Source organism: Perissodus microlepis, chromosome 17, assembly GCF_051167445.1.
Source record: "Perissodus microlepis isolate ML-2025 ecotype Zambia chromosome 17, ASM5116744v1, whole genome shotgun sequence".
Taxonomy (NCBI): Eukaryota; Metazoa; Chordata; class Actinopteri; order Cichliformes; family Cichlidae; genus Perissodus; species Perissodus microlepis.
Genome location: NC_140477.1, coordinates 33,471,988 through 33,499,175, shown reverse-complemented (window position 1 = coordinate 33,499,175; position 27,188 = coordinate 33,471,988). Strand labels below are relative to the sequence as shown.

General features: G+C 39.7%; 2 protein-coding genes across 5 annotated transcripts in view; one reads left to right on the top strand and one right to left on the bottom strand.

Moving 5' to 3' along the window:
• slc13a4 (solute carrier family 13 member 4) lies at window positions 1-24,077 on the bottom strand. The gene is made up of 16 exons (XM_084909414.1): window positions 23,955-24,077; window positions 16,312-16,440; window positions 12,852-12,988; window positions 12,577-12,752; window positions 12,332-12,395; window positions 12,047-12,086; window positions 11,849-11,935; window positions 11,537-11,721; window positions 6,473-6,592; window positions 6,130-6,231; window positions 5,805-5,906; window positions 5,207-5,313; window positions 4,788-4,909; window positions 4,365-4,526; window positions 2,918-3,055; window positions 1-2,765 (listed from the first exon to the last, which is right to left on the bottom strand). Exons 1-16 carry the CDS (start codon window positions 24,075-24,077, stop codon window positions 2,628-2,630), a joined length of 1,932 nt encoding a protein of 643 aa, XP_084765540.1. The 3' UTR covers window positions 1-2,627.
• A 137-nt stretch (window positions 24,078-24,214) lies between these two features.
• LOC146369954 (uncharacterized) overlaps window positions 24,215-27,188 on the top strand; it is a 43,021-nt gene continuing 40,047 nt past the window's right edge. For 2 of the 4 annotated variants that reach the window (XM_084909418.1, XM_084909417.1), the window contains exon 1: window positions 24,215-24,304. The gene's annotated coding sequence lies outside the window, so the exon portion shown is untranslated. Of the gene's footprint in view, window positions 24,305-24,326; window positions 24,418-27,188 lie in introns of those variants that run through there. The other 2 variants (XM_084909416.1, XM_084909415.1) reach the window with 2 other exon arrangements.

Below are 27,188 nucleotides of genomic sequence, written 5' to 3'. Positions count from 1 at the left end.
TGGTTTTAGTGGTTTTATTGTTGCACATGAAGTAATATTGGATCATCTTGACTCCTAGGTTGTATTGTGGCTGGATATGAATGCACTATCAGGGTCAACCAAAATTTAAGAATGTTACAGCTCATTTGAAACAGGCAAGGACATAGTATGCTTATATTACAAGTCTTTAAAGTATTTACAGAAGAGCGTGGCCCCTGGGTCAAAGGTCACTGCTGTAACACGACTGAGATGTATGAAACCTTCAGGAGAAGTGAATAAATTACACAAGAAAAAGACATGCTTCTGATTGAGGCTACGCTAAAGGCCCATACTGTACTTACAATGCCGTGATATAAAAAAAAAAAGTGACTAATGACACTTAAAATCTGTGTACAAATATATAAAGGCATATATTTTACATTTTTGCACAGTACAGTGTTTTGTGCAAACCTTTTTTGTGATTTGACAGTTGATTGAACAAACTACTACACCCTTCCACTCCTTGCTTGCACAGTCTTTTCCTTAAATGCTTTCTTTGCGTGCTGCATTAAAGAACCAGTACCCAGAGGGAGTCTGCAGCCTCCCACAGTGGCATTTCATTTTTTTTTTCTTTACATGCCAGGAGAAATGTTGCTCCTCCCAGGAGACGATGAAAAAGTACAAAAAACGGTCACGCTATGATGCGACAAGTGAACGATTTCGTGAAACCAATTTTTCTGCAGTTACTAAAAAAGCTTTCTGTATTTCATAAAGATCCTTTGTTAGTGTTTGACTAACGTGAGTGCCACAGTTAAAGCTCATACTTCAATAAGTAGGTAAATTATCTTGTTCGACTTGATCTACCTTTAAAAATTTCCAGATCCTTTCAACATGTGACATGAATGTAAATCAGGAGCACAGAGACAAAGGGTTTGTTTGTGGGATCCAAAACACCCTGCTGGGTTCACTGGGTAATGACCAGAGTTGGTCTATAAGCTTCTGCGATTAGGAAAAGAAAGTTCTGGCATAGGTTGAGCAAAAAGTAACTGAAGGCAGCTCAAGTCTTTAGCATAAATACAGTACATCTTTTCTAAACTTCGTTATGTTATATGATTGAAGGAGAAAGGTAAAAAGGCTGGTTGCAGTCGAGTAGTCACAAAAAAAACCCAACTTTTATGCGTTTCTGATCATTTTTCCTTGGCCTTCATGGAAGTAAAAGAACCGTGGTCCTGTGCTTCCAGCTGGTCTTCTGAGGTAACATTAAAACTGACACACTTTAAAGGGCACATTAACCTGATTTTTTGAAAATGGAGTTTATTGAACCTTCTGACAATTATTGTTAATTCATAAAATAATCATTTGAATATCTGAGATTTAAATTGTGTCATATTTGCTACATCAGATTTTTCTTTTTTTTTGCTTAAAAATGTACTGTGCAATTTCTTTACAATTTCTGGGGGGGGGGGGTGTCACACTGATGATGTAAGACATTTCAGAAACTCACATATCATGTCTATGATACACTAGGAGTCACACTTTTATTTGCCAGATGGCTGGTGGAGTGGGAATATTTTTCCTAGCAGTGGGTCCCAGGGGGTTGCCAACTGGTCACCACCAGGGCATCTCTAGATATGCTAAAGGAAGCACCCTTATTTAGTATTTACCATTTGAGCTGCTCTTGTTATGGCTGCCAGGTGCACATCATTCATTTTATGAATCTTCCTAAGCAAAACTGGCTAAATCTACTGCAACCAGGGTGAGGATGAGGGTGGAGTGTGCTTTGACATCACAGGAAGACATGAACACTGTTGGGGTAAGAAGTTTGATAGTAGGTCATGTTAAAATCGTAGCGTGTAAATTCATTAACACAATGCACTGTAAAAGGCACTGCAGTGTTCGAGTAACATGTAGCAACAAGAATTGTAACGCTCACAGCATTTTAGGACACAAAAGCAGCTTCAGAAACTTTGGTAAGAATGTGCATGAAATGTGTAATGAAGGCCCACGGTGTTCAATGTAAAAAGTACAGTAGCTCTGCATATACAGTACACTGGCAGCCACGGTAGATTTCTCTTTTCATGCATTCATCTTGCTTTAATCCAGCAGCCACTTCTTCCCTCTTACACGAAAGACAAGACCGATTTTTTTCCAGAAATGCTGAAATGTGTTCAATTTAGTTGTAAAAAGTATATTTCATTGGAAATGTTTAAGTTCAGCAAACATGCAATAAAAAGAGACTTGTCTACAGTGGCCATAAGTAGCTTATTTCTATCTAAAAACAGGGAAATAAAAGGATGTTGTAGATCTGAAAATGTATTTCAGGTTTACTGTAAAACTGTAACTTATCATTTTTCTTCTACTATAAATCAAAAAAACTAAATCAGTTCTTGATTTTTAAAGGTTTCAGTTGGAGTTTAATGTTCCCCCAGTGGCCAAAGGCATTTAACATTCCTTGTAACACACCAGTATGGCCAGTATATAATAGTATATCTAAGCAGCTGGTGAGGGTTGTTTCTCCACTTCTTCTCCTTCTCACCACATCCATGTTCTTCTTTTAAGGCCTGTTTAATCAGTATAATTCTGAGCAATCGCAACACTTGCCCAGTCTCTTCCTCATTTGTTTTTGAGTTCATCCTCACTTTGTACCGCCAGCACCTGCCCACTGTTAGTTATAAGCTCCCAGTGACATTCCTGGCCAGTGCCCAGGCTGGGAACTCAGTCAGATTGAAGAGTGGAACCCCCCAGGTGGTGATGGCCAACATTACCACCGCCACGCCAATCAGATTCACCCCAAAACCTGCTTTGACCTGGAGATGAGGAGGAGAAAAATTACTTCAGTAAGCATCAAGAGTTTCTGTTTGCCACATAGTACGAAATAAAAAGAGCCTCGAATCGAGTCTTTTGATTCCACAGGTGCAAGAAGATTGTGGGACAGTGAGTGTGTGTTTGTGTGTCGTACCATGTCCCTGATCTGCACGTGGCCGTAACTGAAGACGATGGCGTTGGGGGGGTTCCCCACTGGAAGCATGACCCCAAATGACACGCACATGGTGGAAGGGATCAAAGTGTGGAGGGGGTTGATGTGCAGAGTCTCCGACTGGACAGAGAAGTACGCAATGAAGAAGAACAAAGGGGGTAAAGAGAGAGTAATGAAGAAAAAAGACAAGAGCGAAGAGGAGAGGTGAAATGGTTGGGGGTACAGAGGTTATAGATAACTCAGAAAAATGTAGAAGGAGGGAAGAGAAAAAAAAAAAAAGGATGATAAACAAAAATTGAACAAACGGGAGAAAGAGAAGGTCAGAGTTACCAACTGCTACAGAAGTTGATATGACACTTTAAAAACAACATTTTCACATAATATAATCATAAAAATGTTCGTCTGGTATTAACGTCACAACTGACCCATCCTGTCGCTATGATGTCATAGTTTTGCAATGTGGGGAAAAATAAAAAAAAATTGCACATGTACAATTTTATCTGCACATGTTGTACAATTTCATCTGCTGTTACAAATAGTAAGCATTTTAAGGGTTTTTTTTTTGTTTTTTTGTTTTTTTAACTGAGCTTTAAAACATGCAACAAGAGTGGTAATAAAAACCCACAGAGGCCGACAGACATCACTGACTATATTTTAAGGGCCGGTTGAGATTACATAGAACAAGACAAAAATCATTAAAACATGTTAAAAAAAGACTTTAGCCTTAATAAATGCAGTGTAGTTTGGAGCCGGAAGCAGGGTTCATACGTCATCAGTTAACAACTGGACAGAGGTGAAGTATTATGGCACCTGCTGCGAAATAAAAAGAGCCTTGATGTGCACTTTATGAGTAAGTGCACGAGGAACAGGCGCCATTCTGCAATAAAATGGCTTGTGACGTACTGGTGAGAAAACGTTACCACTGACAGCTAAAATAGATTATTGCTAATACAGCAGTTTTTTGGGGGGGTTTTCTGAGTAAAAGCGTCATAATGTGCAGATGCACAAATATTTTTCCCCTACTCTTACATGTGTTTGTGCTGCTATCCCAGTATAGTATAAGAGTATAAATAACACAGGTTGTTTTATATATCTATATGTATATAAAAAGAGAACCCGGCCTCACAATCAGTGCCACTTGCCTCAAGCTTTACATTGTTTGCACTGTTACACGCACGCACTTATGTAACGGTTATGTAACCAGTACTATTTAGACCACCTGGTAAAGATTATTCAAATTCGTGGCCCACATCAGAAGTAATTAGCACGGTTTAAAAATGAAAAAGTATTTTCAAGCAGCACATTAGCGCAGACCTGTTAGACTGAATATCCTCCAGGTCATTTATGTGAGTGTTTTTAAGGATTTATGACATTTTTATGATCATTAATGAGGAACAGGTGTTGCGATATGAAAGAGAATATGTCGTACCAGCGCAGACAGGATGGGCAGGAAGACGGTGAGAGTTGCTGGGTTGGAGGCGAACTCGGTGACCGCAGACACCAGCAGGCAGGCTAGCAGGGTGACCGCCCAGGGAGGAAGACCACTCATGGGCTCCAGCTGTCTGCCAATCCACACTGACAGGCCGGACACCTACACACACACGCAACATTAATCAGCTTTCTACATGCTGTTCATATCCCCACCATTACCTAATGTAATAATATGTGAAATGATTCTTCTCTTTTATAGCTACAGTCTCTTGTAGATACATGTTGAAATCACATTAACTCTATCAAAGTAATCAAGAAATTTTAAATTGTGAAAATGGATCGCAACCCTCAGATTACCCAGATGCTATGATGCCAGAGCAGTAGAGTAATACAAGAACACACAGACATATATTCGTAGTACCTTGCAGCCCGCTGCCAGTGCATAGCCTCCACCAACCAGGATGACGATCTCCCACGGCATGAGTCTCTGGAAGTCCTTCCAGGTGATCATGGGAGCCAGTGGGTCAGACTCTGAATCATCATCTAATATTTTAAAATGATAGAAAAAAAAATGTCAATAGAGCAGGATCTGGGGGAATAATATCATGTAATACTTGTGGTTGACAAACACTTGAAAAGTCATTTATTTTACCAAATCTCAAATGAATGGCTCACAACATCTGTAATGTGCTGTTAAAATAATCTGAGGTAGTATACGAATGTTAACGAAGCTAGCTGAACAACATCACTGAGCCCTTTTTTATTATTCAATATGTTTTAAAGCCACCAAATGGGGCCCTGATGAGACAACCCAAAAGTGCTCAAGTGCTTGTTCCTGACCTGAGTTTTTACAGCAAGAGGAGGAAGAGAAGGGCCGCCTGGCAGGGATGAGGAAGAGGAGGAAGCCCAGAAGAACAGACACCGTTGCATCAGTCCTGTAGCCTTTCCTGAGAGAAAAATTAAGAATACACAGATATAAAACAGACACAAAGTCTTATTAAACTACTTGTATTTATTTTATTATTTTAGATGTCATGAAGTTAATGTAAAATATTTTCACTGTGCTGATTTCTGTATGCTTTAAAAGCGACCTATCGTGCTTTTCCTTACTTTCTATCTCAGTATAACACTGATCTTTACAAGTCCTAGCTCTGTATGATGTCACTGAGATATTCTTTATAGTCGATAAAATGCAGGGAGAAGTGGCTAAAAGGACTCTTTTGAGTACCAAATAATGCAAAAGTGCTCTAACAGAGGCCAAAAATCAAAAATATGGCATATGAAAAGAGCATAAGCACTCCTTACTAAGTGTCTATTATACCTACTCTATGTGACAGGGTGTGTATTTGTTACGGAGAACCAGTGCTTCCCTAAAGTGTCTGACCACTAACACTTATGAACGTTTGTGGTGATCCGGCGCGACATTATCAGTACTTACTTTTCAAAGAGCGACGTCCAGCCGGGCACAAAGCCAGGCTCTCTGGTGAACCACAGCAGTGTCATCAGGATGAAGAAAACACCTGTCACCACCTCTGGGTAGCTGCACACACAATCCACAAAAGCGCGTCAGCAACAATTACATGAGTGACAACACGATGGGGACAAAATGTCACGTCTGGGCTCGTGAGTAAGATTCAAATGCATAGCTTATATTTACACACAGGTGAACTTAGTCCTTTAAATATACATAAAAAGTGGAAGAGTTGACATCAGAGTTGGAATTTCGGGAAATTATTTTGCATCGTTTCAGCTCTGGCACACACCTGATGGGTCCCAGCTTTGCGTACTCCTCGTGGATCCTCCTCTCTGACAGCATCTCTCTCCTGGTTTTGCGTTTCTTACTGAGTGAGCAGGTTTCTCTGAAGCTGAACACACAGACAGCAACAACAAAATCAACCACACGGTGACCTGATACGGTCGCTTTGTGCTTTTCAAGCTGTAGCCTCAACAACATACAGGCAGCAGGATTACTATGAGTCCATAATGACAACATGGAGATGTGGGCAAGTAGGAGACCCACCTCTGTAATCACACCCCTGCCTGTGACCATTAGCACAGCAACTAGCAACACAGCACACACACAAAGATCCTCGAACGGGCACTCACTTGCAGCCGAGGAAAAGGAAGTGCAGCCACAGCCAGGTGAGAACCAGCATGATGATGGCGATGGGGAAGCTGAAGATGAACCATGTGCCAAAGTTGATCACCTTTGCGTCTGGATAACGGCTGGAAAGACAGTTGGAAACAGCAGCTTTAAACCACACTCATCGGTCGTCTTCACTTCACTTTAATGTGTAATATACGCATTGCTACACACTGGCTCTTTAGGGGCTGAGCCTCATGACTTGACTTGGAACCTTATCACGTTTAAAAATAGCCGATTAACTCACATCAGCTACACACATTGACCCAGCCTCGGTCACGTGTGTTTGCTTTGACTAACAGATGTTGTCATTCTCATTTACTTATCTGTGCAGCATTACAGCTGACTGTCCACACTGATAAGACTGTGACTATCACAGCTCAGAGAGCTATACTACACTACTGGACAGAAGCCATAATGGGTCACCGAAATTCTCTTAAGAAACACTTAAGAAGCTTCTATAGAGCAGAACGCAGTTACAGAGTAAAGCAGCAGCATCTATCTATTTTAAAAGAAGAGAACCAACATGACATGCCAGAAAGGATGCCACTTTCTAATATTCAGCCTTATATATAAAGCTTTGTAATATCTTTACACATTCACCTAACAAGTGGAAGATATTAGTTCAATCCCAGGAAGAGACGCAAATCCCTTTGGGGTTGCATCAGGAAGGTATCTGGCATAAAATTTGCTATAAAACATGTGTGGAGGGACTTGTGTGGCGCCCCCTTGTGGATAAGAGAGCAGCTAAAAAGTATCCATTAATGCCCTACATCTAAGTTCACATTCACACTCATATGAGGAGTAACTCAGGGATACTTTAGCATGCAGCCTGGAGCATCCAGGGGGGAATCAAACTACCAACCTTCCCCTTACTGTAGTAGATGACCTGCTCTAACCACACAGTTGCTACACACTTCTGCAAAATACTATTAATATTTACAACCCTTTATTTATAACCTATTGAAAGGTAAGTTTATCACCTAATTAAATGTATTCATGTTTAAAGAGTAGTGCTGTTCATACATCTAGAACAGTGGTTTCAAACATCAGGCCCGGGGGCCAGAATTAGCCCAGCAACTCCTCCAATCCTAGAAGGCTTTGGAAAATGTGTATAAATTAGGAACTTTTGACTGTATTTTGAGAAGTTTTCCAGGTTTCCCTACTGACAAAACCTTCTCCATTGTCATTCATACTGCAAGAAACTAACAGATACACAGGAAAATGACAAAAATGTTCCTGTTTTACAAGATTTACTATATTTTCTGTGATTAACTAGAACGTCTATTTAATTTAACACATTTGTCATGTAGAAAAGTTGAAATGTACTGTTGAAACTGAACTTCTTTTTCTGATATTAAGAGTTATCAGGGATTAAATGTTGAGTGAAATGTCTTTATTCTGACAGAAAGGGTTGATTCGCTGATACGATCAAAGTGGCCCACCGTGTACAATGAGTTTGACGTCCCTGATGTGGAATGTTTAGGTGTTAGTTGCTCAGATTTGGAGATACTTTGAATCTAGAATCCAGTGGAACTAAATGACATTCACTGTTGCTTTCCAAGCTCATAAATGGTTTCAGTTGTTTGTTTGTTTTTTCAAAGATTAAGTTTTTATTCTTATTTTAGCTAATTAAAATGTTGTTGGTTTTTCAGTTAATTATATAACCTTGGTGACCCTAATTCCACCCAGTGACAGCTGGGATAGGTGAGGATAACCTCCCCCTTTTTTCCACAGAGAAAAAGAAATCTGAGAAAACTGTGAGGAGACCATATCATCAACATTAATAGCCCTCTGTGTAGTGTATCAGTAGTTTATGATTAGTGCACTTTAAGCTATAAGACAAGTTGGTCTCCACTGTTGTTTCATTTAAAGCTATATAGGTAATAAAGTGTGTTTGCTCTGATATGCTTCACTGCTCTGTAACGACGCTAAGCAGAGTAAAGGTGACATGCAAAGACGGTGATCACGTATCTGCTGCACGAACAACTCTGCCATGCCTTCTCTGACCTCCGGGCATTCGCATCGTGGATGGAAAAGTGAAAGCGAGCCAATAAAAAGTATGGGAAAATGACTGGGCTACTTGTCATCCTCTGAGGATCATAGATATCTGCATCAAATTTTACAGATCCCATCCCCTAGATAATATGAGGGAAAAACCCCATCAACCTCATAGCTCGACAGAAAGAATCAGGGAAAACATAGACCTTTGGGAACCATGAGTTTCTATATAAAATAACAGCAGAGAGAAAAAATTAGATATTTCAGGCAAATAGAAAGTTTCATTTATGAAAAACAAGAACACAATAAATTAAATAAAAGTATGAAACTATTCTAGAGCTTTTAAGATTTCATCTTAACACCAAATTGCATTTTAAAAAAGAACGAAAGCAATAAAAATCATAATATGTTGACAACATCAGTGTCAGTGTCCATCAAGATTTCCTGTACTGGGTTAAATTTTATGATCCGTACTAAAGACACATTTAAAAACGCTGACAGTCTGCTGGCAGGGCTCTGGAGCCATGAAACACTGGATTCGTTGCACAGTTTAAATAGTTGAAACCCAGTTTACACGAGTATCTTTAATAAGAGCAGAACTTTCACCACTGAAACACAAAATCCAGCTTCTATTACCACAAAATTGCGTACAAATGGAGACAGAGAACAATTAAGCGCACAGTGGAGGGGGTAATAATTCAAAGATGCAGTCCTGTCAGAAAAAAACAGAACTAAAAAAAAAAAAAAAAAAAAAAAAAAAAAAAAAGAACTAACAGCCTTTCATCAGCAGACAAAAGTGGAAAAAAGTTATAAGATGTGAGGCTTCAGCACAGACGTACGTAAAAGATGGATGTTGCTAGCAGGATTTTTTTAACCTAGATCTCGTATGGGTATCATTTGTCATTGTGGTAACCAGCCTCTACTTCTCTTTATAGTCCTTTTTAACTCTAATGGGGACCATAATGTATCAAATGAGCATTACAGTGTATTCAATGTGAATTAAGATAGTGACTGGAGACCATAAACTCATCAGGAAAATGTTTACTGAGATTATAGATCAAGCCAACGTTGGCAATTAGTCACAGACTTCAACATAAACTGACTTTTAAAACAAAAACAAAACCAAATATCCTGATTTCAGTTTTAGGGTACTACATTTCTGAATCATCAGGTAAAAATATGTTGATTCAGAAAGCTATGAGTAATGATATGTTTGCAGTTCCATTCAATCCTATTTTATTCATATAGCACCAAACCATAGTTGGCTCAAGGTGCTTTATATTGTAAGGTAAAGACCCTACAGTAACAGAGAAAACCTAGCAGCCTAAGTCTACAGCAGGGTAACTAAGGAAGGATTCAGGGATACCTCATCTAAACCCAACTATGAGCTTTACTAAAAAGGAAAGACAGACTATCTCCCGAATCAGAACTTCCATAGAAGAGGGGCCTGAAAGCTGAAGATTCTCCCTCCCATTCCATTTTCAATATTATAGGAACCACAAGTAAGCCAGCAGTTTGAGAGCAAAGTGCTCTACTGAGGTGATACAGTACTATGAGTTTCACAGATAAGACAGAGCCTGATTGTATGTGAGGAGAAAGATTTTAAACTCAATTCTGGATTTAACAGACAGAGCCAATGAAGAGAAGCCAGTGTGGAAGAAATCTGCTCTCTCTTTCTAGTCCTTCCCAGTACTCTTTCTGCAGCATTTTGGATGAACTGAAAGCTTTTCAGGAATATTTACAGTAGTCCAGCCCAGAAGTAATAAATGCATGGAATAGTTTTTCAGCATCACTCTGAGACAGGATGTTTGTAATTTTAGAGATATTATGCAAATGCAGGGAAGCAGTCATTACAGTGTTACTGGAGGCCAAGGTAATGCCATCCAGAGTAAATATCTGGTTACATACAATGTTTCTAAGATATTTAAGGGCCAAGTACAATAACCTCACAATTGGAGGTCTTCTAGGTCATTATGTCTTTAAGAAATCCCTGCACTTTAATTAATTGGCGTGTGTTATCTGGCTTAATGGATATATAAAGCTGGGTATCATCTGCATAGCAATGAAAATGTACACAGAATACTGCCTGAGTGATGAATGAATAATTTGAATAGAACTGGTCCCAGGCAGAACCCTGTGGAACTCCACAAGTAGCTAGCTAAGAGAAACCTGCAAACAAACAGCTAATTTTCAGCTTCTAAAAGTTAGCCGGGTACTAAAATAACCCTCTGATAAATCTAACATTGCTTTGTTAGCATCTCTGCCCTCATTCACATATCATGGGACTGACAGTGACAAGTCCTCCACTTCGTGTAGACACACACTAATCTACAAAAGCATATAGCATAGATAAAAAGGCTTTTTTTGTTTAATTTGTCTGTATGTTTGAATTTATTTTTATAAGTTTGGTTGTATTTGTGCAGCACTGACTAAAATCACATCCACAATCTGTACAAATATGCTTGTCAAAGCAACTGATGTCAAGTTCGAGCATGGACTCTAGTTTTGGATCAACTAAACTGAATAAGTACACACAATCACTGAATTTCAAGCTTAAATCTCTAATCTATGAGATTTTACTTTACACTGCTTAGACTTGTTGCTGTCCCTGTTAGCATCACAACTACTAGCACACACTCAATCCCACACAGATCAAAACCTGACCTTTGTCCACAAGCTGTGACATGAAGGAGGCCATTCTGTCAGGCAGTGGCCAGATGAAATTATCTCTGTCAGCACTGTAAAGGCTGATTAGTTTGATCTCTTGTGGCCCCGGACACTCAGCTAACATAAACTTTTTCAGAACAGAGAACACAGCAGCCAAGAAATCAACCAAGCTGTAAACATGTTTGAGAACTGAGGAGATGTTTGCAGTCATCCAAAGCCATTACAGACCAGCATCTCTCTCTGGTTCTGAACGGTTTGTAAAGTAGATTTAATATTACTGTCAACAGATTTTGGAAGCTTATTTAAATCATTACATAAGCAAGCGTTTGTGTAGATACCACATACGTGAGCATACTTACGTGTTAAACTGTTCAGCAAAGATGAGGTTGGTTGACGTGCCGGTGATGGTGATGAGTCCTCCGATGGTCGCTGCATAAGTGATGCTTAGCGACAGGCATTTACAGATCATGTGATCCCTTTTGGTGGGATACTGGGAGTCTCTTCTCATCTTCACCCTCTTTACATTTGGGATTTCAATCTCAACCTAGACGGCAGTGATGAAAATGTTGTAAACGAAGAGCAAACATGAGAAGCAATCAGGAAGATTGCTTCTAGCTCTTGTTTCCAGCAACATGGCTCTGGCCCACCCTCTTCACTGACACACTGCTCACCTGTGGCAGGTGGCCGTTGGTGTTTTTTATGAATTCCTGGTTTGAGATGGGCTTGAGACCCAAACCGTTGACCTCAGCGGTTTTTGTCTGAAAACAACAGAATACCGAATCAGTGAAAGCATATAGATTTTTCTGTGGCTAATTTCCACATTCTGTGTACTTCACACACACACAAACACACGCACGCACGTCACTTACGTCACTTAGTGTGGAGAGCTCCTGCTTATTGTAGTCATTGCTGAAATAAGAAGCGAAGATAAAGAAAATCAGTATGGTTGTGTGAGAGAAAATTGACTTTACTTTGGTTAAAATGAGTGAGACTGAAGGAAAACAGTCATTTGATGTAACTTAATAGCACGGATAAAGAGGTAAAATCCTTGCAGAACTACCACAGAACCCTGTGTAGACAACTTAAACAGACATTCACATATCATCGAGTGTACACTGCATAAATAAAGACCCAAAATGTCCACAGACACATACCAGTTGTTGCGGTAGAGCAGCTCTAGCTGGTTCTTGTCCAGGTTCTCCTCTTTGTCTGACACAGCTGCAGAGAAACACGGGCATCGTCAAGTCAATGACAGAAGTAGTTTGAAAAGTTCAACTGTTTGCCTGTTAACAGGAGACCCCCTCTGCTACAGCACCTCAGCTAGCTTCTAGCTAATATCCACACTGGTGCAAGCACTGTTGTTATATTTGCAGAAATGTAGTGACAGACCCAGACATACCACTGTCCTCTTCAGGCACCTCTGCTGTTTCAGAGTCGTCATGACTATCAGCCAGACCGGTGCAGATCAGCTGCTGCAGGACAGCCTCAGCTATGGGCATCACCATGGCTGTGGTGGATGTGTTGCTGAGCCACATGGAGAGAAATACGGTGCAGCACATGAAGCCCAGTACCAACCTGCACAAGAAGGAGGTCATTTTATACTTTTGGGGGGGCACATTTTGACTACATTTACCATCATTATAGTGTTTAAATGTACAAAAGTGTGATGCTCACATGCCAGGCTTGGCCCCTGCAATCATCACCATCCTCAAAGCAATCCGTTTATGAAGGTTCCACTTCTCTATGGAGGCCGCCAGGCAAATGACTCCCATCAGCAGCAGAGTTGTGTCTTTGCAGTACTCTGCTGCTACCTGAACACGCACAGAGGTACAAAAATTATCACTTCAAATGATAAGTCTACATCATTTCAAACTAATTCAACAGATGCTGGGAAAATAAACAAAATGAGATGTTGTAGGCAGGAAGAAGTTCCGAGACCTTTCTTTCACCCGGTCCACCCTCCCTCGTACAGGATCAGCACTTACGGTTTGTTGTTCTTAATCTGCTCTACTTCCCATCAGCAGTGTTCACAGGTCTGCAGCGTTACATAATCCCAAGTGCACTCACCTCTCACCTAAAATCTTTTAATTTTTCTTAAGCTGAACGTTTACACTTTGGTGTTCTTGGGAACAAAAGTACACAGGGTAGGCCCTATAAAAATGTCTCTCCACACTGTTTGTTGTCATAAAAGATGTCAAAATCCCATAAATGATCTTTTAAAAACAAGAAACCAACTTTCAGCCTGAATGGGAATCAGACAGATGCTGGAATGCATCCAAGCCTATCAGCTGCTTCACAGTAACAATAACAGCTGTTAAGATAATAAGTTAAAGGAATGACTAAAATCGCTAAAATCTCAGTGTTGGCTAATGCAAAGCTTAGTAGTGACAGCTCCAGGTTTAACAGACACATAATCATTGCTACAGTATTCACATACAGTGTACAGATTATCCTCCACAGCTGTTTAGCACTGAAACTCGGCTAATCGGTTTTCATTTCAATTTGCAGCTACAAATCCAAGTCATAGTCCTTTCCAATCACTTTAAATACTAGCTTTTTTATGGAACACTTATGACCGCAGAAAACTTTAACTGTTAACTGGATGAGATAAGATCCTGTGCATTGCTGATGCTCTTATATTCCACTCTTGAGTGGCAGCAGATGAAGACGGAATCTAATCTCTAAATTAGCAGCATTAAAGCAGCAGAAAATGAGGAGATTACAAAAAAATGAAAGTGCTATAATAGACTGGAAATGTTGCATAAAGCTCTCTGCTGGCATATTTATGGAACACCATCACAAGCGGCTTACAGCAGTGTTAACAGGCAGCTTTTGTCACTGTTTGTCAAGGCGCTTTGGTCACGACTCAGTTTTTATGTAATGCAGATAACAAAGGTAAAGATGATGAAGGTGAGTTTAATTGAGAGGAAACTGTTACTGGTATTATTATTTTTTAAAGAAAAAAAAAGGGACTGACGCCAATGGCCACCACTATCAGTAACGCCAATTGTACTGTATTAAGGTTCGACAGTGGTGTTAATGGTCGGTAACGTGTGTGAGAGGCTGGGTGTGGCCACGTGAAGAAGACTGAAGAACATCAGTGGGTACTGATGATGAGTGCCGGGTTAATGGGTTCATCTGCACTGTCCACTCAGTCATGTCTAATGAAACCTTCACAGTTGAGTGACCATGCCTCTGGTTTACACTGGAGTGTAATAGGATAAGCAACAGAGAACTGTAAATCAAAAAACTGATGTATGTCTGAGGAGCACACGCGTGGACCAAATTTCTTTAAGCATACATAGCACAGTCCAGAACACAAAAACCATGATCTGCACGTATATTTTTACTACCACTTTTTTCTTTCTTTTCTTGCTTTAATGTTGCTTTAGAAAAAAATTAGCAAACCCGCAATAAAGTAAGACAATGCAGTGTCTAAGGAGAATATTCTTAATTATTCAATAACCTCTTCCTATTAATATGGACATAACTCTAGTTAAACAGATATATAGAGATTTGTACAGCAGATTTTTACTTTATAAAAACTTGTAAACACTGTAAAAATTGATGAAATTTGGTTTTGCCTTAAAAAAAAAAAAAAAAAACCTACTGGGGACTCCTGTGCCTCATACTGTACAGTTACAAGAACACTTATAATAATGTATACTTTATTGATCCCCATGGGGGAATTACTCTCTCTGCATTGGACCCATTCAATCAGTGGGCAGCCACTAAGCAGGCGCAGCATGTAGGGACAGTACTTTGCTCAGGGGTACCTCAGGGTAGCCGTTCAGTGGATTCGAACCCCAGACCTTCCGACCATGGGGAAACCACTCTACATACTGAGCTATCCCTGCCCCACTTGTTTAATTAGCAAAAAGCAAAAACCTTAACAAGAATCTGACCAAGACTTTTGTATTGCTACAGGAGTCTCAGTTCTGGTGCCTTTTCAAACTGAAAGAACGGAGGAGGATATTTGCACAATAAGGCAAAGTTTTAACAAAAGACATCCAGGACGTAATAAATTAAAGAATAATTGTTATCGTTTAGATTTACTGCACTGTGTCAAAGCTGTAATTTGCCTTGAAAATAGTTAGCTACGCATGGTGCTGTAGCAGGATTTGCAGCACATGGCTGTGTGGGAATTATATCATTTTTAGATTATGTTTATTCTTCTATATCCTTTTTATTAAGCTTTGAGTAGTGGCATTTGATGAGAACATTTATTCAATTTATTGAACATATAGTTTTAATCATGTTATTATTACACACATTGCATATGTGCTCATGAAAGAGTTAAGCACTCAGTCCTGTGAAGGTCAGAAGCTTCATTCAGCGTGACTGTCTATCCTATTTTACAGTGCTTTTCAATGTTCAAACGGGCATTTTAATCACATGACACATTGAAAACCCGAGAAACATGATGTGAAAATCTCCATACAAAGACAGAAAAGTGGAATCAGCACACACAGCATTCACTGGTGCACAGAATGACACAAAGATTAAGATACTGTCTTTTCAGAAATTGAGAGCAGGCGATGCTAAAACTTCCTCCAAATTTCAAACATGCAAGCAGAATTTTAGGTATTTTGTGGGACACTGAACTGTCTTTTAGCACCTTGTACCAATCAGTTTAAGATTTCACTTATAACACATAAAGCGTGAGGTCTACCTACTGATGGACTGCTAGAAGCCAGAGACTTAAATTCCCTTGTAACTCTTCTAGTTGTTCCTATCCTATCTGTCTGCTCTCTTTCATTTTCTTTATTGCAGCTCCTCAAAATACTCCTGCCATCTTCTCAGCACACTCTTTCCACTCAGTACATTTCCATCTCAATCCTTTATCAGTCATAGTGTCTCTGCTCTGCATGTTCTAACCCGACTATGTGAAACTGCCACAATCGGTCGCGTTTTTAATTCATTCTGAAAAACGGGATCTTTGTTTTTCTTTGCTCTCCTTCTCTGCCAGGCTCTGCAGTTATGAAAAATCAAAACTTTTAGCTCACAGTAGATGCTACAATTTTCAATATACAACTCACTCTTAATTTGGCATCTCAAATAGAGTTTAAAAGATTATTTCAACTTCAGAGAACTGAAGCTCGAACCAGACAATCAGCTGGAAAGAAGGACTCACCTCACTGGACTTGAGTACACCAAAGAGTGGGTAGAGGAAGGCTGGGACCAGAGCAGCAGCACCCAAGGGAACAGCTTCAGACACCCAGTAGACGGCCGTCACCATCAACACATAAGCACAACACGCCTCCTGCAACCCCCAAAAAAGTCTGTCTATATCATCCACACAATAAGCAATACAGAAAAAAAGACACAGGTCTCTATAGCAATTGCATTATTATTTTAGATTGGTAGCAACATTGTCCACACACACATGGATGTGCTCACATGGATGCGCACAGTCTTTTAGAATACATTACAAGTACAAGTACAAATATTGTGTGAGTTTATTGTTGTGGCAGCAGTGGGGAGTGTTGTTTGTACTTAATATCCAACTGGGACACACACTAACACTCTTTCTGACAAAACTCTAGCACGCACACACACACACACACAGTGATATTACATTAATCTTGTTATTGGTTATATAATGTCAACATGCCAGCCTCTCATACCGCTCTGTCGCAACACCAATGGGCTTAGTGACACGCTCTCCAATCTTCAAAACTAAAGTTGAATCTCGTGACATTTGTTAAGACCTTTTATAGCCGACACTCGCGTTGCAGAAAATACAGTTTGTTCATAAATGAATTATGCTTAATGCTTAATAAGCACTATGTTATAATATGAGACTTGGACAGTCTTTTGTTGAACACAGATTTCATATTAGCTTCTATCAAACGCTGCTGGAGTCTGTACTGAAGAATGCTTAGTATAGCATTTCGCTTGTAGCAGGTCACTTAATCTCAAGTTAATAAACCCACAGGGAGGAGAATTAGCCACAGGACTTCAGCGTGAACCATGTCCAGACCTGCTTGAACTCCCATTTAAAAAAAAAAAAAAACTTTTCAGAAGTCAAGCTTATCCATGCCTGCTGTTTACATTATGTTGCAAGAAAATGCATGTAGATTATTACAATTCAAAGACATTGTAGAAGAACCCTGAAACTTTGAAGTTTCAAAATATCCACAGGTAAGCACAGATGCCTCAGTGCATGTGACAACAACCACAAAGAGACTGTACAAATGTGGCCAGTGTGGGAAGTGTGCAAAAGAAAAAAAAAAAAAAGGTGTTCAAAAGGAACACAATAGCCAAACTACAGTTTGACGATCAACATATCGATGAAGACAAGAAATATGAGAGAATGCTTGTTGGCAGACCATTTTTAAGGCAGCTCAGTATGTTTGAATATGCATATTGATCTTCAGTGTTTTTATCATGTGTTTGTATTCAAACTGTGAACCACTTTGTAACTCTGTGTTTTGAAACGTGCTATACAACTAACGTTATTATAAAGCTACAGTAAGCCATCAAATGAAAACTTCTCAGGCAGTTTTAGGACAGCCTGATAAAAATTAATTACAATAGTTGAGTCTAGAAGTAATAAATGTTGCAGAGTGATGGTAAAATAGTTTTTCAGCATAACTCCGAGACAGGCTGTTTCTAATTTTAGAGATATTGCACAGATGGAAGAAGGTCTTTATGTCTATAAGACATTCCTGCAGTTAAACGTACTGGTCATCTGGCTTTGTGAGTAGATAAAACTGGGTATCATCTGCACAGCAGTGGAAATGTATGCTATGCCTTCTAATAATACCGCCTAAAGGAAATATCTATAATGTAAACAGAAGTGGTCCTAGCACGGAACCCTGTGGAACTCCACATCTTAACCTTAACCCCAGTGTGTGAAGACGACTCCCTATTTCTGCTCTAACTGATATCACAGACAGCCAAAAATGTTTTAAAATGTCTCAAAAGGGGCATTTAGAGCATTTTAAAGCCGGAGCTGTTGGCTCACAGGGATTACTTGCACATACAAAGCTCTCATTATATGAAACACTGGCCATATTTAACAAGCATCTACCACTCTAACAGAAAATAAGCAGAAGCATAAAATGTGCTCTGACGTTGCTCTGTTTTTGATTTGCTGTTGACAACACAGGTTTTTACTCTAAAGACAGGTGCTTACTTTTTGGAAACATTCCTAAAGATTTAAGAGGCATTTCCAGGCATTAGGTGCAGCTGCCTGATTAGACCAAATGAGATGTTTGGGGTTCATAATCAAAGAGAACTTCGCCACTGAAAAGATTACAACAATTTAAATCCACTGAGAAAACATTCCAGTATTATAAAGAGAGACATTGTGTCCAAATAATGAGTTTTTGCACTTTAACAGCTAGCTTTACAGCTCCTGCCTGTGTCGGACACAACACCACACCGAGGACGTGCTGGAAGTCTGCCAGATCAGAATCAGAATGCTTTATTAATCCTGGGGGGGGATAGGATTAAAGCAATGCCAAAGGTCTGACTACTGGTTTGCGGGGGGAAAAGCACACTGATGAGAATGTAAAGAGAAAAAGAAATGTGACCTTCGGAAAGAACAAACAAATCGACAGATAAACAAAAAAGACAAATCAGCAGTAATCCATGATTGATTATTGGTCACTATTTATCAGAGCACAGTTGCCCCACAGAAACTGCAGCTTCAGTTAGATCCTCAAATCCTACTGTTTGGCTTCTTTGTCTGGCTTGTTTTTAAAGCCATTGTACTTCAACCTTTGTGCTGAAAAGACTTCACGCTAAGATGTGTCGAGGTTCCGAAGTCATCACATGAAAGATAACCTGTGCTTGCGCTGATTTAAGGCAGGCTTCTCTGAAGGTTATGTAACCAGTTATTAATCTTAAAAATCATTTCAACTACAAAATTAGCAACTCTCTGTGGTGACAAAATTAAAATCAGTCTACATATATTTTATGAAAGTGCCACCTGCAGGGCCATTTTTTGAGGGAAAGTGGACAACTGACCGGCCACCCCGGCTGTGACAGGCATGAAAGTGTGAGATGCTGTTTTTTGTTTTCCATCTAGGTGAGAGTTCACTTGATTTTTCCTTCTGTTGTAAAATGTGATATTGGAGAACCAGAGGGAAAATGTTAAACGGCTTAACAAACTGTAATGGACCCTTCAGGCACAATCGTATCTTTCCTCAAGCAAGATGCTGCAGAGAAGAAAAATATAAGTTTTTATATTCTGGGCATTTAGCTGCAGTTTGTCATAAGAAACATCCATAAGTGACAGTGCATCCTATTACTCTCTTTGTGCTAATGAAAACAGTGAAATAGATCATGCTTTAGACCATTTAAATGCATTTAACAATCAGGACACCAAAAGGACTCATAATTTGTTTGTAACAATGCCCTGGACTTGTTGTTTCCTACTTTCCTGCGAGATCTGTGAGGAAGAAAGAGGAATGCAAATGTTTTCCCTTTGCAGCTATTCACTAGACACTTCTTGAGTCTTTTGCATTGGAGCCCGGTGTGGTTTTAGAAGCTTTGAGCAAAGCGATTTCTGTGAGCTTACTGGGATGAGAAGGGATGTTTTTCTTTGAAATCTCAGTGTTTTACAGCTGATAGGTCAGCTTTTCTCTAAACAGAAGCCCATTGATTGCCTCGTCAACTAACTGTTATCCGTGATCAGCTTGGGAAATGAACATGAATATTATTCAGTTTAAAAAAAGAAAAGACAGTTACCTAAGGATGTCTGATAGGCAGATTAGGTCACAGCTCAAACATTTTTCACTGAGTCAATCAGCAGAAGGCTAAACGGCTCAATAGATAACATGCACACGGTTCACTCCTGTGCCCATTTGTACAGAAAAATACTCACATGAAAACTGACTTTATACTGACAACACTGATGAAACTTCCTTTTCTGGGACTGGAGTTTGACCTGTCCAAGGTGTACCTTGGCTATCTCATCAGTCATAGAGTACACACCTACAGACCCCACTACCCTGAACTGGGTAACAAATGGATGACATATCAGTCATACAAATTAGTTATCCAAATTGCTCTGACGATAAAAGCATTTTTAAAAGAACATCAGTACACATCACAGCTAAAAAGACCATCTTAGGTGAGTCATACACATATACTACACATTAGGGCTGCCACAAACGATTATTTTGATAGTCGACTAGTCACCGATTATTTTTGCGATTAGTCGACTAATCAGATCATGCATCCATTAGACGTAAAACGTACAGCTTATTGCACCAGCAGCATCTGCTCTTATATAACTATCATTAGCTTACAGCTTTAAGTGTTTAAGGTATGTGCTAACTAAAAATAAAGACAAGATGATAGTTTATTGAATTTTAATGAAATTTGCAGATTGCTTCGGTGAAGTTTAATAAACTCCTTGCTATCTAAAATATAACAGGACACCGGAGTATATTCTCGAGCATCTCACATTTCTGATAATCAGCTGTCTGCTTGACGTTTATTCAGCTGTGTAAAAACTATAACTTTAATCTCAGCCAAACCGATTTACTCAGGAACAAATAAAATACTAAAAAAAGCCAAACAATAACATTTTTAAGTTATCTAAGTGACTTATGTATGTTTAACCTGAGTAGCGAAAGACTGCGGTGGGTTTGAAAACGATTTGCTGGGAGTCCGGTGTTCTCACGGGCTCTAGTGAGCCTCGCCCCCGGCTCGCTATCGAGCTAGTGGGTAACAGACGTCTCTGAAAACGTCGGAGCGCTTTTGAAAATATGTGGTGTCTTGATAAACTGAGCAGATATTTGAGGTTTACACAGCTACATTCTCGCCTGAAAATATGTTAAACGTTTATTTTGTGACCCAGAAAGAATAATAAGAGTAATATTAAAACTAACTAGCTGCCGCCATTGTTGACAACTGCGCTGAGCCGCGCTGTGAATTCTGGGACAGAGCTTCTTCTTCTTCGGGGTTTAACGGCAGCTGGCATCCTTGTGCATGCAGTGCTGCCATCTTCTGTTTCAGTCCGTTATTACACTCTTAAATCCTACTACTTATTCCTGCGTCTTTCAGGATCTTACAAAGCTTCAAACGATGCGTCGACTATTAAATCAGTCGTCGACGATTTTGATAGTCGACGTAATCGTGACTAGTCGACGTAATCGTGACTAGTCGACTAATCGTGGCAGCCCTACTACACATATTTGTCCTGATCACCACAGTTATCGTCCTACAGGGTACATTCATTGGCAATCCATCCACATGACAAGACAGCTAAAAACCACAAATGCCAGATTTCTGCTAAAGGAAAAGTCAGAGGCTCACCAAATATAAATCGTAATTAACTGCCAGTTTTTTTTAACAGTAGCAGCAATTTTTCAGTGTGTGCATCACAGCAGCCAAGCCAAAAGCCAGGGAACATCTCTTTGTGTGTGTGTATACGTAGCTGTCTGGACTCAGCAAAAATTTTGGAAAGTTGTGAAACTGCACACGTGCGCCTCTGATAAGCACTGTGCTTATCTGCCACTGACTCTGCTTCTTTGTTCCTGTCCTCAGTCTCTCTGACCTGGCCTGACTGCATCCTACAGATGTCCTGTTCAGCTGCAGCTGGACACAGGACCTCTCCAAACACACACACAATGTTACTCTGAACCCGTCACATTCCCGACACAGTCTGGGGTCCCTGGTGTCGTAAGGAAGCCACGTGGGGGCTCAAATCCAGCGTGGTTGTGGGTTGATTATATAACTTAATTGCTTGGGTTGTTTCTTTCTTTTTCTTTGTAGTCAAGTTTTTGTTCTTTTGTTCTTTCTTGGCCTCATCCTGCGCCACTTACTCATGCCAAACATCCACCACCACTGACATAACAGCAGGGCTCCTTGGCGATCGCTCTTATTGGCTGACGGTCAACTTGTGGAGCATAACACTTTCTTTGAATATGAATGACATTAAAATAAACACAGAGAAACACCTGTAGTTACAATTGAGATACGTGTAGAAAACACTATGGCCGTGTGCCAATAAACATGACAGAATATGATCTAAAGCGCATCGCCTCTCTTACGACCCTTGTTTATTGTGTTTATCAGAAACAGCACTGATACCTGGTTCATAAATACCGAGTGTTGTGTATGTGTTAATTCTATGTGTTAATTCTTGAGTTCTTAAGTTCTTTCTTTTACCAGAGATGTGGTTTAAGCTCCAGTCCCGGCTGCTCACGAACGTTAAAAACTCAAAACTTCAGATTCTGATTCAGATTTTTTAAACACAAACTTTAACTTTGGTAGCTATATTTAGCGTTTGATCCATGCTTGAAAACAAGAAACAAAAGGAAACACCTAGATATACTATAACTGATACTGTTTTATCACAGAACACCTTGAGGATTTTGAAAATGCATTGCGCATGCCGTGAGTTTTGAAATGACGTGGGCCTTTCAAACCAACACATTCTCACTCCCTTTAAATTGATTGTTACCTCTGTGACTCAGATTGTAATACATTAAAGTCACAAACTGGAGCTAATGTGTACCATTTGCATCATAAATACAATGACGTGCTCTGATAGGGTGTTTTAAAGCTTCAATTTTGGTTTGCTGATTGCTACTGTCTTTCACTGGTCACTGGAGAAAAAAAATCCTAATCCCAATTGAGGTGTTCTCAGTATGACATACACTAGAGGGAAAAAAAGTGCTTTCTACTGGATATCATGGAATTTGACAGGTGACCACGTTAACCAGAGAGACTCTGCAAATCAGAGAAATGCACTGGTCTGAGCCTCGGTAAATATGAGACCACACCACAATCAGAAAGTCTGAAACAAACAAAACAAATATTCAAATATTTAAAAAGAATACATGAAACCCACTCCCCAGCAGCAAAAGTTTAAGGTTTTAGTCTCAGAATGGCAAATGCTTGCACATGGCTCATGTAATTCTGTGCTTTTCATTACGATTTCACTAATCTGAGGACACTGAAGACAGCTATCCCAGATTCGCAGGGAAGACACGCAAAAGAGGAACGGACCTCTCTCCTTTTATTCCCATCTTTTCCCTCTTCACTTTTTTATTTTTCAGGAGCACGATGATGTTTAGCTCATTAACATGTCGCGACATCTCCTCTCCACACACACGGCTCAGCTGATGATCGGGGAATCTCGAGACAAGCGATTATCAAAACGGAGGACAGTGCGCCTTTCTCTCTCTCTCTCGCTCTCTCTCCCTCACACACACACACACACACACACACACACACACACACACACACACACACACAGACCAAGATCCCATCAGGACACTGAGGCCAAGAGCAGCAGCATCACCACCCACAGATCAACTGGATATCTTGTTTACTGCTGTGCCGGATGGTTGCTAGGTATTTATTAAGAGTAAATTATTGGCGCATGATGTTTGATTTAACCTAAGTTCGCATATACTAATTATTTTAACACACATCTTTAATTTATTTCTTATAGGCACTGGTATATCCATCACATTTAATGCTTTGAAGAGATTTTCTGGTGCTTTAAAAGTAGTTTCTCGTCATTCCGTCTTTAAATGTTTCACATCTGTGCATTAAAAAAGTGTATCTGTCGATCTACGAATTAACTTCAATAACTTTGACGCATTTATATGTCAATAATTTCCAATAGAATATGAATACCTTTATATTCTATCCATCAAATACATTGATAGTGAAAATTATACAGTTAAACTCTACCGTGCTCTTATTTTGAAACCCATTTGGTTATGGTAAGCGTTCTGTTGCGTGTATATGCTAATAATGATAAAAACTTCACATTTTTTCACACTCTCTCTCTCTCGTACTCACACTGGTAGGGTGGATGAGCGGTAAGGGAAGCAGGGACAGCGGGATGAACACCACAAGGATCAGCTTCCTCGCCCTCCACAGCTTCCTGAACAGATCCATCCTGGCTGCGGCCTCCAGCCTCATGGGTGACCCGGGGCTCTGGGTGGAACCGGCCACAACTCAGCAGAACCGGGCGTAAAAGTCAGAAGTGGCCTACGGAAAGCCTCAAGGCACAGTCAAGCAGGGAGAGCCGGAGGAAAGAGGAAGAGGGGGGGGGGGGGGTACGGTCCTCCAGGAAGAGCGTAAAGTTCTGAGTTTGGGCTGTGCGCCTTAACGCACAGACGGCGGAGCCTGATCGGGTTCTCGGTGAGGTGAGAGAGCTTGGCTGAGCTTTACTTGCACGGTGACTTTCACTCGCACCGTACACTACACACGAAGGTCCCCCTCTTTCTCTCTCTGTGTGTGACGCTCTCCGAAGCATCAGGTGAGCGTGCCGGCGCATTTATCGGACTGCACAGGTATGCTAATTAATCCCAAGGTTTCCCCACCCTCTGTGGCTGTGAGGCCACCAATCAGGGCGGGTGAAAAAAGTTTGCGCAAGGGTGAGACTGTGTGTGTGTGCGCAAAACACACATACACACACACAAAAACGTGTTCAAGGGATGAGAAGGAAATACCGCGAGATTAATCAATTATGTAAAAAAAAAAAAAACAGTGGCTCGTACACAAAAACTGTTTGTCTTATAAAGTGAATCATAGCAATTATCAGAAGGTTTCTAAAGTCATAAAACAAAGCGCCTCATAGAAGCAACAAATCAATCAGGTCAAACAATCACGAAACAGTGATCCAATGATGACGATCAAATAAAACAAACAAGAACGCAGCAAGAGGACAAAACATTATTCTGTTATAATTATACAATTATTCTCCCCCGAAGGGAGGGAGTAAGTAATCGGCTTGTCTGTCTGTTTGTCAGCAGTCTAGTGTCCACAGTTGTTGAGATATCATTTTCAAACTTTGAGTGACGGTAGATACCAATAATAGCTCGAGCTGATTTAATTTTGCTGAAACATCAAGGTCACACCAAATGTGAAAAGCAGTAGAAACGTTTTTTATAGATCATCTTCAAACTTCACAGCAATATACTGGCCTTGTGCGACATGAGTACCCAGGCTGAAGAAGCATTTGACCTTGACCTTCTTCGTTAATGGCCAAGATCAAAGTTGACCTTGAAGAAAATTTTCAGGGAACCATATCGAGTAATATGTCATACAAAAGGCCATCAAGACAGCTGCACAACACTTGTGCAGAGAAGTGACACAGTGTATTTGATTAGATTTTTTCAATATGACATCACAAAAAAATCACACATTGCATTAATATCTTAAAATATCAAGTTTTTAGAGCTTATAGAAGCCAAAGATTTCAGCAAGTTCTGCTCAAGTCCTATGGTTAAAGATAATAGCATACAAGGTCAAAGGTCAGTGTCACACAAATTAGGGAAAAAAACTGTGGCTCATATATTAGTATGTATTAGTCATCGGGGGACATAAGCAACAGGCTAATGTCATGTTGTAATAAAAGCATCATAAAGCATCAAAGTGTTAGCATAGCTCTTGACCTTCTGTGGAAATGTCACTGTTGTTCTTTAATGTTTCAAAATGCAAAGTTGGGAGTTTTGCTTTGAAATTGTTTTTGGACGGTGGGTGTGCATAGTCCTAACTTTTGGAACTGCAACATAAATGATGGGTTAATGGAGAAAAATGTATTTATATAGGTTTAAACTATGTTATTCTGTATGTAACAGAAATCCCTACCACACCAGCAGGTATAAAAACATAACACAGGAGGCCAGTATGGAAACCATTGACGTGTGGCCGCATTCATACACTGCCATCTAGAGGATTCACCGAGTTAATGGCATCAAGTGAAGTTTCTAAACAGCTTTCCTCCACCAGACTCCTGCTGGCCCTGACAATGATGTTAGTGTTTAGCCTATTGCTAATCCAGGTAGAGAAAAAATATATATATATTTTTGATTTTTGCTGAAAATTTTGACTCTATTGGGATTAATACAACCTTTATCTTTAAACAGTTATCAAAAGGTAACTGTTATTGTACCTTCTAATATATGAAGAAATAATGAAACGTAATTCATAAAGTAACTTCTATTATAGATAGATAATAACAGTTTAATTTTTTTAGTTCTTTGCAACAGTAAAAACAATATTTCTATGAATGTTAAGAATTTAGTACTAAGGGGTCCCAAATCATTTTTCTCTTTTAACAGAAAGGATTTTTAAATCTCTGTTTTAGTAACGCTACAGAGAACAAAAGCTTTTTCTCAGTGAATATGTTTAATCCCAACATGGCAGTTTTCCATCCATTTTCAGTCCTTTAGTATTTTTCTAAGACTGACGCTTTTATTAAGGGTGCTGATGGTTATTAATAGCCTTAGAAAATGTCGTGATTTTATTGAAATCATCCTATTGTTAGGATTGAATATGATTTTAAAACAACAGAAATTGTCTTTGTGGAGCCATCTCCATTGCTTGCACCAAACAGTTCACATCTGTGATTTATTGTCATATATATATATATATATATATATATATATATATATATATATATATATATATATATATCTTATTGTAGAGTCTAGAACATGCTGTCGATATTGAAAGTTCTGCCCTGCTGTTGTTTCAATCACATCTTTCTAATAGAATCCAATTTATTCATGTAAACTGGAGTCTTCTTCACACAAAAAGGTTCATTATGTAGTTCCACAGGGCTCCATGTTAGAACCAGTTCTGTTTACATTATGCACGCTTACCTTAGGCAGTATCATTGAGAGGCATAGCATACATTTTCATGGGTATGTTGATGATACCCAACTCTAGCTATCCATGAAGTCAGATAACACACACCAATTATTTAAACTGCAGGAATGTCTTAAAGACATAAAGACCTGGATGGCCTCTAGTTTCCTGCCTCTAAATTCAGATAAAACTGAGGTAAGTGTATTTGGCCCTGAAAATGTTAGAAATATGGTATCTAACCAGATTCCAGTTCTGGGTGGCATTACCTTGGCCTCCAGTAACACTGAGGAACCTTGGAGTCATTTTTGACCAGGATATGTCCTTCAATACACATATTAAACAAATATGTAAGACTGCTTTCTTGTATTTGTTATGTGACGGCTGTGTGCAGACAGGAATAGGACCCAAGGTGCAGACTCCGGAGACAAACGTGAA